Source organism: Ailuropoda melanoleuca, chromosome 8 (genome assembly GCF_002007445.2).
Source record: "Ailuropoda melanoleuca isolate Jingjing chromosome 8, ASM200744v2, whole genome shotgun sequence".
NCBI classification, from domain to species: domain Eukaryota; kingdom Metazoa; phylum Chordata; class Mammalia; order Carnivora; family Ursidae; genus Ailuropoda; species Ailuropoda melanoleuca.
Genome location: NC_048225.1, coordinates 128,859,419 through 128,872,298, shown reverse-complemented (window position 1 = coordinate 128,872,298; position 12,880 = coordinate 128,859,419). Strand labels below are relative to the sequence as shown.

General features: G+C 49.7%; 2 protein-coding genes and 2 long non-coding RNA genes across 10 annotated transcripts in view; 2 read left to right on the top strand and 2 right to left on the bottom strand.

Annotated features, from left to right (window-relative positions):
• Nucleotides 1-1,747, top strand: part of LOC117803507 — a 2,971-nt gene extending 1,224 nt beyond the window's left edge. The window contains exon 3 of the long non-coding RNA XR_004627480.1: nt 212-1,747. This is a non-coding gene — a long non-coding RNA (uncharacterized LOC117803507). The remainder of the gene's footprint in view (nt 1-211) is intronic.
• Nucleotides 1-5,050, bottom strand: part of TPM3 (tropomyosin 3) — a 25,892-nt gene extending 20,842 nt beyond the window's left edge. For 3 of the 6 annotated variants that reach the window (XM_034667557.1, XM_034667558.1, XM_019803060.2), the window contains exons 1-2: nt 4,850-5,047; nt 3,896-4,021 (exon numbers count right to left, since the gene is read on the bottom strand). In XM_034667557.1, the coding sequence (XP_034523448.1) occupies nt 3,896-4,021; nt 4,850-4,966 (243 nt within the window). In that variant the 5' untranslated portion in view covers nt 4,967-5,047. Of the gene's footprint in view, nt 1-3,895; nt 4,022-4,849 lie in introns of all 6 variants that reach the window. The other 3 variants (XM_019803058.2, XM_019803055.2, XM_019803059.2) reach the window with 3 other exon arrangements.
• On the top strand, nt 4,566-11,835 carry LOC117803508. The gene is made up of 5 exons (XR_004627481.1): nt 4,566-4,822; nt 7,229-7,384; nt 7,923-8,178; nt 10,226-10,397; nt 11,232-11,835. It is a non-coding gene; the product is annotated as an uncharacterized LOC117803508 (long non-coding RNA).
• The window catches only part of C8H1orf189 (chromosome 8 C1orf189 homolog), a 5,736-nt gene continuing 3,261 nt past the window's right edge, over nt 10,406-12,880 (bottom strand). For both annotated transcript variants that reach the window (XM_034667562.1, XM_002922490.4), the window contains 2 exons: nt 11,142-11,271; nt 10,406-10,636 (listed from right to left, as the gene is read on the bottom strand). In XM_034667562.1, coding sequence (XP_034523453.1) covers nt 10,535-10,636; nt 11,142-11,271 — 232 coding nt within the window. In that variant the 3' untranslated portion in view covers nt 10,406-10,534. The remainder of the gene's footprint in view (nt 10,637-11,141; nt 11,272-12,880) is intronic.

The following is a 12,880-nucleotide window of genomic DNA, read 5'->3' as shown; positions in this document are numbered from 1 at the left end:
TCCGGGGGTGGGAGAAAGGCCAGGTGGGCAGACTGCTCGCTCCATTCGGCATCACTTGTGAACTAAGTGTTCTGTTTCAGTTACAGAGCTAGTCTTTTCCCTGGCGCTTTCGAGAGTCAAACACGTACCAGCGGTTTACCAACCTGCCAGCCCTTCCAAACCTTCAGTCATTTGGTCTCTAACTAATCATCACTCGCATTTCCCTTTGCAGGTGAGAGAGGTATCTTATGCCCTCATGTTATCAGGAAGGAGTCCTGTTACGGATCACTGTCAGACCCTTCGTGCAACAGCCACATGAGAGCCTCTGTTCTGTGATAACTTCCCCCAATTTCACTGCCACTTCTGCTTTGAGGTGCCCGGACAGTTGTTTCTGAGTTAGAAGCTACCTCTGCAGGGATTGCCACGCAGGATTTTTGGAAGCACAATAGTAAAGAGACTTGAAAGTTGTACCATCTTCTCTCTTGTTTGTTTGCACTCCTCCTGCCTTTCCAGTAAGCCATTATAACAAATGTCTCCTCTGCTGCAATTCTGTTTTCCCCTCAGAATTATGGTGTGGAGCAGGACTTGAGTCCTGACTCCTGAAAGGGCTTGTGGGGAAGACAGGTGCTGCCCTCAAATGCCTGGTTCTGAGGACACTCCCTCCAGAGGCTCTATCTTACTATCTCCTTTTTGGAAAATACTGAGCAAATGTGGAGGTGTGGGGAAACCAGAAATGAGGGGACAAATCGGACCACCCTGCCCTAGGTGGGAGACTTTATGATAATCACCTGTGACCAACAAAGAATAACCAGCCCCTAAAAAGGAAGTAAGCCATTGAAGGTGTTATCATTAAAGATGTTGCAAGGATTTAAGTTCTGGTTAGCTTTCTATAAAAGACCAATCCTTAAGGCCCTTGTTGGCAACCCTGTCCAACCCTATTGGGACCCCTCTCACTCTTGAGAGCTTTTTCTGTATCTTCACTTAATAAACTTCTTACACATGCAAAAAAATAAATAAACAATAAAAATAAATAAATAAAATGCTGAACAACAAAAAATACTGAGCAGTGAGCCAATTTAGAGGCAACAAGTCAGACAGTAAATAATATGCTTGGTAGGGTAACCTGTACACTGGTTTCTCCTCCGCCCCCTAAGGAATTTGGAAGGAAGAACAGGGTTCTGAACCTCAGTAAACTCTATCCTGATGGCCTAAGAACTTTTCTATCTCTTTTTGGAGAAATGTGATCAGAGGGGCTATGGAAGCGGAAATGAGATGATGTCATCTGGGTGCCAATCAGCAGGGGGCACTGTTTACCTCCCTTTGCCCTAGTGAAGCCACTGAGCTCTTATCTTAGACAAACCCAAGGCTGCTGAGAGCACCACTGCATTCCTGAGGCTGGTAGATGTGAACAGATAATCTTCTCTTGATCCAGGGAAACAGGTGGATTGACTCCTGATACCCTTTAAAGGCATGATGGATGGGCAGCAAGGGGCCCAGTGCTATTGTTTTCCTGGTGACCAACAATACAACAGTATATCAGCAGGTGTATATGTCCATCCCCAACTCTCATCTCCCATCCCTTCCAGTCTGGTATGACTCTATGTCCTAACCATTGCACTCCTCTTTCCCCTTGTTTACCCTAATTAGCTTCTGACCTCACCTCAGATTGAGAGGACCTTAGACATCATCGTACAGCACTGTGAATGTTCTTACTGCCACTGAACTGTACACTTAAAAATGGTTAAAATGGTCAAAATGGGAAATGTTACAGATATTTTGTTGCAGTTCTTTTTAAAAAAGGACCTCAGGGGCGCCTGGGTGGCACAGCGGTTAAGCGTCTGTCTTTGGCTCAGGGAGTGATCCCTGCGTTGTGGGATCGAGCCCCACGTCAGGCTACTCCGCTGTGAGCCTGCTTCTTCCTCTCCCACTCCCCCTGCTTGTGTTCCCTCTCTCGCTGGCTGTCTCTGTCAAATAAATTAAGTAAAATCTTAAAAAAAAAAAAAAAAAAAAAGGACCTCAGACAAATTCAGGGAGTAAAAACCGAAGTTTGGACTGACCTTGCCATACCCTTGCCCTTTCTTTGTTCAAGCAATCCAGCAAATCCTGTGCGTTCAGAAAAGCTGCTCAGGTGACCAGCCCCCCCAGTGTAAACACACACTTACTGACTCCCCCTCCTCCTCTCTTCCTTTTATATCTGCATCAAAGTAATATGCTCTGTTGGTTCATCTCAAAGGCGGGAGCTGAGCTGTGAACTTCCTCGGACAGTTGTACTGGACAGAGTGCCCTTCCCCCCAAAATGCATATATCATGTTGCTGATGACTCTGACCCTTGCTCTCAACTTTAAACTTTGTTGCCTCCTCCTTATTCAGCACTTTTCCCAATTCCTATAATCTCTTCACTTTCCTTCTTTGATCCTTCGAGGCAGAAATTCCCCCAACTTTTTCTGTAAAAGGCCAGACAGTACATTTTTCTGGCTTTGCAGGCCACAGGGTGTGGTGACTACTCTGGTGTAGGGAGAAAACAATAGATGATATGTAAGTGAATGGGCATGGTGTTGTTCCAGTAACACGGTACAAAACTAGGCTGTAACAGGATTTACCTTACAAGTGGAATTTTGCTAACCCCAACTTTGAGGAAAGAAACCTTTCTTCCTGAGGTCATCTTAACCATGCTTAAGGGATTTTTGCCTCCTGCTCACAGCCTTCCTGTTCCGTTTCTTGTTCTCCAGCACACTTCTGAGGGCACTTACTGACTGGTAAGGAAAGCTGCCAGGGGGAAAGAAGTTAAATGTTTTAAGAAGTTAAAAGTTTTTCTACCCACATGTTACATATTAAAATGGGTTTTGGGTTAAGCGTCTGCCTTCGGCTCAGGGCGTGATCCCGGTGTTATGGGATCGAGCCCCACATCAGGCTCCTCCACTATGAGCCTGCTTCTTCCTCTCCCACTCCCCCTGCTTGTGTTCCCTCTTTCGCTGGCTGTCTCTATCTCTGTCAAATAAATAAATAAAACCTTAAAAAAAAAATACGTGCTCCTAATTTCCTATTAACTTAGTGCTAAGAATTGACTGTATTTCCATCAATACCGGGACATTCATTTGTTGCTGTTATCTCACTTTTCTTCCCAACATCTTTCCTTCGTAGCCTCTCATTTATCATTGTGCTAAGCTGAAAGTTTGAATACAAAGGAAAGTAAGTGGTGTTGGGGCAAACATGAAGTGGAAAAAAGAATTTTATTTCATGTTCAAATGGGAAAATTCAACCCTAACCCTAGAGAAGCTGAGTAACTGAGTTAATGCCACAGAGTAAGGTCTGGTGGTGACACTTTTACCCCATAGGATTCCTCCTTGTTTCTATTATAGTCTATCAAAGATCCTGTCTGCTGCCCTATGAGCAATGCTCGCTATGGCATCTCTGTGGCATAAAGGCAGACGCCCACATTGGCCCTGATAAATAAACCCATATAGGGCCAGGGTCAATGTGACCTCTTTTGTCCCATTGTGAAATCTGAGCTGGCTCTGCTGGGCAGTTGAGAGATGAGAGTTTCCCTATTAATACACATATCTACGTGCCAAGTCTTGGACACAAAAGCTGAGAATGTGGCATGGGGGAGGAGGTAGGAAAAGTGATAGCAGTCTGGACCTAGAGTCCCCTCCCTTTGTTCAGGTCCTGAGAAACCTATTGAATTCCTGGGTTGAGGGTGAGACAAACATGAATCTTCTCCATGTGCCCAAGAACAAATGTGCGTGCCATTACAAGAGTATGTCAGCGTGTGATTATATGCAAAAATGTATGTGAGTATGTCTACACTCTGTGAATCCACAAGTATGTCTGTGTCCAAGCGTGTTTGGAATTGAGTCGTATTAACATGGTGCTCTGTGTGTGTGGATAAACCCCCTTCCATCTCTCTAATACTCACATCAGCAGCCTTCTTCTCGGCCAGCTCCAGCTTCTCCTGGGCGTCCTTCAGAGCTTCAGAATACTTGTCAAGCTCATCCTCCGTCCCTTTCAGCTTCTTCTGCATGGCGGCCAGCTCATCTTCCAGCTACAGGAGCCCCAAGAGTCACACACAACACATACACACAATGGTGCTGGCTCAGACCCAGGGCTCCTGAGTCCTGACCGCTCTCTGAGCCCAGCCTCTGTGTTACCATTCCTATAGAGACATACTTTCTCGCCAGCCACTGCCAGCCAACTGCCCCAGGAGTTATGCCTTGACATGTGACCCTGGGATCTCTAACCCTCAGATGACCAAGCCATGCTGGATTTTCATGTAAGACCCTGAGGGGAGTAGATGCCTGTGACTCCAAGTAAGCCTGGCTCAGTCAGTAGATCATGTCACTCTTGATGTCAGGGTTGTAAGTTTGAACTCCATGTTGGATGTAGAGATTACTTAAAAATACAAAGGCTCTTCTGCTATGAGCCTGCTTCTTCCTCTCCCACTCCCCCTGCTTGTGTTCCCTCTCTCGCTGGCTGTCTCTATCTCTGTCGAATAAACAAATAAAATCTTTAAAAAAAAAAAAAAATACAATCTTAAAAAAAAAAAAATTAAGGGAAAAGAGATGCTACATGCCAAGCTCCTGCCTTTTTCCTCTAGAAATTGGGTCCTCCCAAAACATGATCCACCCCTATTTAGGTCCAGCAGACACACCATGGCTCAGAGGGGACTACTGGCTTTCCCAAGGTCACGCAGGCAGTCGGAGGCCAATACCCTAGATGTCCTCTGTCCGCCCAGTGAGGCTGGGAAAGAAAAGGGTCCCTCCCACCCAAAGAACAAGCTGGCACTGGTGGTTCCTGCCTTTCCCATGAGAACTCTCCTTCACCTCACAGACTTGCTCGCCAGCAGGTAAGAGAAAGCCATGGCGGCACCCACCTGTTTACTTCGTTCTTCCGCCTGCTTCTGCTCAGCTTCGGCTTGTTCCGCCCGGTCCAGAGCATTCTCCTTGTCCAGCTTCAGCATCTGCATCTTTTTCTTGATGGCCTCCATCATGAGCAGTGGCTGTTGGCAAGCTGACCTGTGAACACTGGAGAACTGGAGACTAGGGCAAGAATGGAGGGGCTGCTGCCTGAATGATTCCCCAGACTTGAGCCTTTATCTCTGCTCATGGCTCCACCTCTTGTTCCTAATATGGTCTTTCCAGCTCCTTCCATCCCATTATTGTTCTCCCTGGGGGAGCACAGGGTAAGACACTTTGATGGACTGACATCACCAGCAAAGAAAAATGAGGGAACAGCTGAGGCTGATTTTAGACAATGGAAAGTGGGGGAAGGTAGAGGTTCTCCCTGACCCTGAAACTTTCCACTCTCAGGGCAGCTCTGTGGTGTTTTAAAAGAGCAAGGCAAGGGGAGGGGAGAACACGGAAATAGAGAAGGGTATGTTGGCAGTTCCAGGTAGGTGCTTCTCACCCAGAGTACCCTAGCCACCCTTCTGTTCCCCCATTACTCTCACCCCGCCTATGTTGGATGCTGGTCAGACCCCACTGGTTGAGTTTTACATTTTGATTCCCAGTATTCAGGGAGCTTGAGCAACAGTGAAGAGGGAGGTCACTCATGATCCTTGACAATTCCCCCAGATCCCCAGATCAAATTACTGTGCTATTTCAAGAGTCTCTAATTGGCAGGGAGACATCATTCCTCCCCCTTAAGAGCCACAGGGATGGAGTAAGCAGAGAGGGTTGGTGTCTGGAAGGCCCTCCCAGAACTTAAGTAGGGTGGAGGAGAGAAGCAGGGGAGGGTCAGAGTAATCTGGGTAGGATCATGCCCTCTGTTTGCCCACAGTAATCTTTAAGGAGAACTTTCATGCCCACACCAACCAAGCTCTTCGCTGCTGTCTGCTCTTCTTGTTCTCTGCTCCCTCCTTACCCCCACCCAACCTACCGCCACACACACATCACAAACATCTTCGTTACCATCTCTGTTCTCCCTGGCTTCCTTCCAGGCCATGTCCTTCCTCCGCTTGGAGCCTGTTACTGACAGGTGGCAATTGATCCCAGTGCACCAGTTCCACACAATCTGAGAACATGCCAGGGGAGAGGTGGGCACTGTTCAAGGTGACCAGAGCTATCAGAGAAGAATATGAAGGGCTCTAATAGTCATTATGTCAAGGACAGGTAGCTCCTGTTAATACTAAGCCCCAGCAGTGGGGTAACTGAGACACCCACCAGGACAGAGGGCAAAGCTGGAGTCCACCCTTGAGAGCTTCCAGTCACTAGAGGTAGATGGGTAGATAGACCATCAATCGACTCTTGAAGAAAAGCAGAGAAACCATAGAGTCTCGCTGCAGGACGAGTGAACAAGGAGGTCCCAGGGATAGGAGGCAGTACAATAAGGGTGGGGGGAGTGTTGAATAAGGAGGAAAAAAGTAGAAGGACAGAAGATCAAAGATACATCCCTTCTAGTACAAGGGAAAGATACAGGGATATTGGATACTCAAATTCCGGCTCTCGTGCTCCCACACTAGGTCTCCAGCTTAAGACTGAAATCCATGTAGGTTGCCACCACTGCTTTTCCAAAGGGGTCCTGGAGATAAGAGGTTCAGTAAAGGAGCCCCAGAGCCCCAGAGGTTGATGCCAAATTGCCCACTGCTGTAAGAATATGTTCGATATTTAGTTGGTTCCTAATTAAACAACACAATATCAAACATATCACACAGAAGCAGGCAGGAAAGCTTTGGTGGTCATCTGCATTCCTTCCCTCCAGCCACCAAGCACGGCTAGATGGCAAGTCATCTCCCTGGGGAAGGACACTGACCCCGGCTCTTCACCTCCCAAGACGGCCGGCTCTTACTCATCTGCCCTTCGTGCTGTCCCTGTATCAGCTCCTCTCCTACCAGTGCCTGGCCTTTGCTGGATCACGTTAGCCTAAACCAGGAAGCATATCTGGCAGGGCTCCACATCCGGGCACCTATCCTTTCCAAGGGCTCCCACACAGAGCTTCCCCCCGCCCCCCGATGTCACGACCACAGTGCTGAGAGCCAGCCCGGCCACCTGCTCTCCTCAACCTCCTTCCCACTGTCCTGAGCCTTTCCGGGGGTGGGGGTAGGGGGATTGCACACCCTGCTTTACCTTTCCAATAGAACTCCTAACCTTCCAGATCACCTCCAGCAGAGCGCTGAGATCCTCTCAGCTGACATCCTCCTGGACTCCTCCTGCCCTTAAGTATTACAGAGAAGTAGCCATGAGAAACTTCCAGAATGCTTGGCTGCTTCCTCCCATCATCTTGTCCCTTCTCACCTTCTCCCCATGTCTTCCAGGATCCTTAAAGTCACCCTCGGATGTCCAGAAGAGGAGAGTGACCTGTGTCATTGGCAACCTCCAGCCTGGGCTCCAGAGATGGATGGTCTCCCCTGCCCAGCAGAACTGAATCAAGGGAGGAACCCCTCTGCCAGGAAGCTGCCTGCAGTCCTTAGGTCTCTTCTCTTCTGGGGATTTTTACACTGAAAACTCCTGGCCTGGCTTCCCTCACAGGGATCCGGCCTGGTTCCTTTCTGGGGGATGTTTCTTCCGAAGAGGATCAAGTCTGTTGAATGTCATGGGGCAGGCAGATGCTTCTCTCCACTGTGGCAGAAAAAGAGCCCAAGTTATAGCCTCACGGGGCTGGTAGGGGGCTTGGGTGGAGGGGCAGGGGTGGGAAGAGGAGGCCCTGCTTCAGCCCCAGGCTTGTTCCATGTGGCCCCGTTCCCATTAGTCTGGATTCCTGCCCCCCCACAACACATATACCAGCCCCACAGTGCCCTTGGTCTAGATCAATAGCTTGTCCAAAGCCCTAGTCAATTCCTGTTGTGTGGCTCCTGCCTTCCAGGGGAAGACTGACAAAAGGGCGTCCAAGCCCCTAGGTAGCCCTGTGCTGCTGTCTTGCGTCCTTGCTACTTCATGGCTCCTGCTGGGAGCGTGCGTGCAGGTTTTGTTTTTGTGACCATCTTTCTTCCCCTTATCCCCCACGTTTAGCTCCCTTCTCTGGGAACCTTGACTCCCTGGCAAGCCGGAGGCCGGGAAATGACGAGCAGGAGTTGAAAGGACGAGGCGGAGACCGGGGGTATTACTGATGTGCTAGAGGAGAGCTTTCGCAGAAGGAGACGCTGACTTCAGGCACAACTGGGCAGAAACATTGATGGCACCTTATAAACACTTTCTAGCTCTCCTGGAGTGCCTTCCGTGTGGCCATTTCAAGCAAGGCTGAGCCCCTCTGAACCAGAGGAGATGGGTAAGGCAGGAGCCATAGAGGAAAAGGGATGGATGGGTATGACGGGCTGAAACACTCAGCTGATGTGATGAGAGCAGACAGAGCAGGCAGAGGGCATCAGAGGAGATGGGCTCCCGAGGGGCCAGCCTGCCAATACAGGAGCCAGCCTGGCACTGACAAGCCCTGGGGAGAGAGGCCAAGGTCAGGGATCAAGGCATAGGGGGTGGGGTGTCCTGTGGGTCCCAGTGAACAGAGGAGAGAGGAATGAAGAAGTTGCTGAAGGAGTGTGGTGGGGGATGGATAGCAGCCAGGTGACGGAGGGGAAATAAAGAGGGAAGGAAATACCCTAGGGGAGGAAGACATCATTGTGGTACTGGACGCTATGTGCTACCTCTCTGCAGAGTGCTTTATTTAATCCCCAGGAAGGGGAGGCATCGTCTCCATTTTATAAACAAGGAAATGTAACCCAGAAAGTTAAGGCAACTCGCCCCAAGCCACGCAGGCAATAAGTGACAGAGGCAGGATTCAAACCCAGATGTGCTGTGTTCTCCGGAGGCCAGGCTGTCCTGGGGAACAGGAGCAGCAGAACCAGTTGGGAGGCGGCTGCAGGAGGATGGCAGATGTGGAGAGAGGTGGTGGTAGTGGTGGGGGGGAACAGGCAGAGCAGGAGACCCAGTCTCAGGCTAGGGGTCAGATCCAGGCCACGTGCTCCTGCTTCTGTCCCTTACAATGTGGTCACTATTCCCTCCCTCCCTCCCTCTCTCCTTCCTTCCTTCCTTTCTTTCTCTCCCTTTCTTTTTCTTTCTTTCTTTTTCTTTCTTTCTTTCTTTCTTTCTTTCTTTCTTCTTTCTTTCTTTCTCTCCCTTTTTCTTTCTTTCTTTCTTTCTTTCTTTCTTTCTTTCTTTCTTTCTTTCTTTTCTTTCTTTTCTTTCTTTCTGAGAGGGGAGGGGAGGGAGTGGGACAGAGGGAGAGAATCCCAAGCAGACTCCCTACTGAGGACATGGGGCTGGATCTCACAACCCTGAGATCAGAACCTGAGCTGAAATCAAGAGTCCAGCACTCAACTGACTGTGCCACCCAGGGGCCCCTTGTCTGCTTTCCTTGTCCACACCTGCCTCCCCCCAACCAGCCCATGAGCCCTGTGTCTTGTTGGGTGCAGGAACTTGTGAGTCGTTGACTAAAGACGCTTGGGAAGCAGGGCTGATGGAAACTGGAGGACGAACGGATGCACAGGGCAGAGAGACAGGCGTGGCATGAAGTGACATCTTGGCTGCGTAGAGGGTGGTTGGGGGCTGGCCAGGGGCCTGCGAAGGGCCTGGGTCACAGGGAAATCTGTGAGGGAAAAGGGAGGATACATGCTGTTCGTCAAGCACTAGGTTTGATCTCTACATACCTTATTTAATTCTCATAATGATCCTGTGAGATGGGTATTATTTTCCCCATTTTCAGAAGTGGAAACTGAGGTTCAGAGAAGGAACTTACACAAAGTGACAACAATTAAGGGACGAAGCTGGACTTTGAGCCCACACCTGACTCCAAAGCCCATACCCTACTCTCTACCTGCTGCCTCTCTGTGGGATGTGGGATGTGGTGGGAGAAAAGGAGAGGGCCCTGACGTCCAAGAAACGCACACTGCAGGGTGGAGCCAGACTCAGGGTGGGGGTAGGGGAGATGTGAGTTGTGCAGTGCACACGGCCCCGGAGTGGAGGGCAGGGCAAGATCAGTGTGGGGAGGATGAGGGGCCAATGAGGATGCAGACAGCAGGTGAAGGAACCGGGAAGTCAGCCTGGTGGTGTTCTGCACATATTCCCTGCTGCACAACAGGGATCTCTTGGGCTTGGGATCTCATTTTATAGAAAGTGGATCTTCATAAGTAAGGTTCTCTGTGTCCTATAGACATATGTGATCAATCAGTACTTTTTAGAATTCTTCAGAACCTGAATGCCTTCAGACTTAGCATGCTCTTAACAGTCCCCCACACATCTCACTGTTCCTCACTTCCTTAGACCTGCCAGCTCACCTGTCTCACCTCCATGGCGCTTTAGTTTTCAAGCCTGTCAATTTGCAGGAATTCGGGTCCAGAGGAGAGAGACCTGTCCTGGGTCTCCTAACTGGCTGACCCAAAGCCTGAACTCCAGGCCTCCTGACACCCAGACACATGGTTCCTGTGGGTGAACAGCCGCACTCAGAGCTATTTGTCCAAGACAGAAAAGACCGGAGGAAGTGAGAGCTGAGAGACGGTAAGCAAACCCCAGGAAGCTGTTTTAAGATTATGGTTATGAATAAACAGTGTTCAAAGAAATCAAGATCTAGGGCTGAAGAATGAGCCATATGTCTACATCTGAGCCTTTAAGAGCCAGCTTTGTTTCCGATGCCATCAGAGTCTCTCCACATAAAAAGCTTTGCCCATCTGCTTTAGTTCCTGCCGGTACTGCCGGTGCTCCTTGTCAAACAGCTGGTGCAGGGCTGCTTGGCGGACCTGGTGGGGACAGAACAGAGTGTGAGGTTTGCCTTCTGCTTGCCCTCATTCCCATTCTCCCCCTGGCGGCTTTCCAGCCTGTGTCCTCTTGGATTTGGACTTAGCTGTGACATAGAGCGACGCGGTGGCATAGAGGCTGCACCACTGGAGGGGAAGTCCCACATTCAGCAAATAACTGTTGAGAGCACCATGAACCAAGAGCTCTGCTGGGCACCTGGGATGCAAAGATGCTGATGTGCCAGCAACTGGGACTCCTGGGAGAGAGGGGCTCTAAGAGGCAGGTGCTGGACAGTGAGATGGGGGGGCAAGGACGAGTCCACTGGGACTTGAGCATGTGCCACCTGCAGCTGAACGCAAAGAGCCATTTAATGAAGAAAGTTACCGCTCGGGGATAACACAGATGCAGATAAGGTGGGTGAGTGATGGCGGCAACTAAGACTTTGGGGATCCAGCGGGCACAGGGCAGTAGCGGATGAGGCTTCAGGTCACCCTCGCTAGAACGCACCATCAGTAGCTGCTTATTGGCCAGTGCCAACTCCTGTCCCATGGCGTCCTGCATCCTTAGGGTAGCATATCGGTTTCTCCTCTGGCTCAGTGTCGTCTGCCACAGACAGCGAGTGTGTGAATTCCGCCACCTGCCCCAGGTACAGAGGTCGGAGCCGGATGCGTTAGTTAGGAGCGGAGACACCAACCCCGTCGGTGAGGCCGCTTCCTTCCCAGACCCTCCACGCCAATGTCTGAAGATGGCAGACTCCTTGAAAGGGTAACTAGCACTAACTTAGAACCTAGGATATGTTGAATATGCAGGCCATTTAATGATCATAATAGCCATGTGCCCTAGAAACCAATTTTTGCATCGTACCACAAGGAAACAAAGTTCAGGTGAGTTGCCCAAGGTCACTTAAGGGCAGACGTGGGTATCAAATCCAGTCTAAGAATTAATATCTCTGTTATATGATTCTCAACCTTAGCTAGACATATTCTGGAATCATTTGCTAAAGTTTTGTTTTTTAGATTTTATTTTTAAGCAATCTCTACACCCAGCATGAGGCTCAAACCCACAACCCTGACATCAAGAGGAACACGCTCCACCAACTCAGCCAGACAGGCACCCCAGGGTTGCTGGTCGTTTTTGTGTTTTTTTTTAAGACTTTATTTTAGAGAGAGGAAGAGGGAGGAACAGAGGAGAGGGACAAGCAGACTCCACGCTGAGATCAGAGCCCAAGGTGGAACTTGATCCCAGGACCCGGAGATCGTGACCAGAGCCGAAATCAAGTCAGTCACTCAACTGACGGAGCCACCCAGGAGGCCCTAATGTGTGAGGAATATGCATTTCTTTCTCTCACACACACATGCTTTGCTCAGGTAAGCCCTGTTGAAAAAAATGTTTTTAGGGGGAGAGGGGCAGAGGGAGTGGGAGAGAGAGATCTTAAGCAGACTCCACACTGAGTTCAGAGGCTGACACGGGGCTCCATCTCACTGATGTAGTTTTGGAATGTTGGCAAGGTCCCAAGCCAACAGCCAAGAAAGAATTGAGATGTCTTTGGTACAAAATGGTGGTTTTATTAAAGCACGGGGACAGGACCGGTGGGCAGAAAGAGCTGCTGCCCCGGGGGTTGTGAGGAAAGAGGGAGGTTTTCAAAAGAATCTTCTATGCTAAGGAGGGCCTACAAGATGCTGGGGGCCTGGCCATAGTCAAGTTAAGGCTGTTTTTCCCTCTAGCAAGGCATTAACATGAAGACAGCTGGGAGTTTCCCTCTGGAAGTTAGGTTATTGATAAGAATGCTTTTTTTCTTGTAAATCACTAAGACATTTGTAAACTGAGGAGACTTCTGTCCTCCAGGACTGTGATCTCTGTGAGTTAACCATTTCTTCCTTCCCTTAGCTTCAGAGCAGCCAGGAGAGCCTGAGGAACGTCACACAGATCCCACCTGGGGGTGTACTTTTCCTCAGCTTGCCTTCTGCTCCATCATCAAGACCCCGAGATCTCAACAAGAGCCAAATCAAGAGTCAAACACTTAACCTACTGAGTCACCGGGAACCCTTAAAGATTTTTATTTTTAAGTAATCTCTACACCCAATGTGGGTCAAACTCACAATCCCAAGATCAAGAGTTACACGCTTTGGGGCGCCTGGGTGGCACAGCGGTTAAGCGTCTGCCTTCGGCTCAGGGCGTGATCCCGGCGTTCTGGGATCGAGCCCCACATCAGGCTCCTCTGCTAGGAGCCTGCTTCTTCCTCTCCC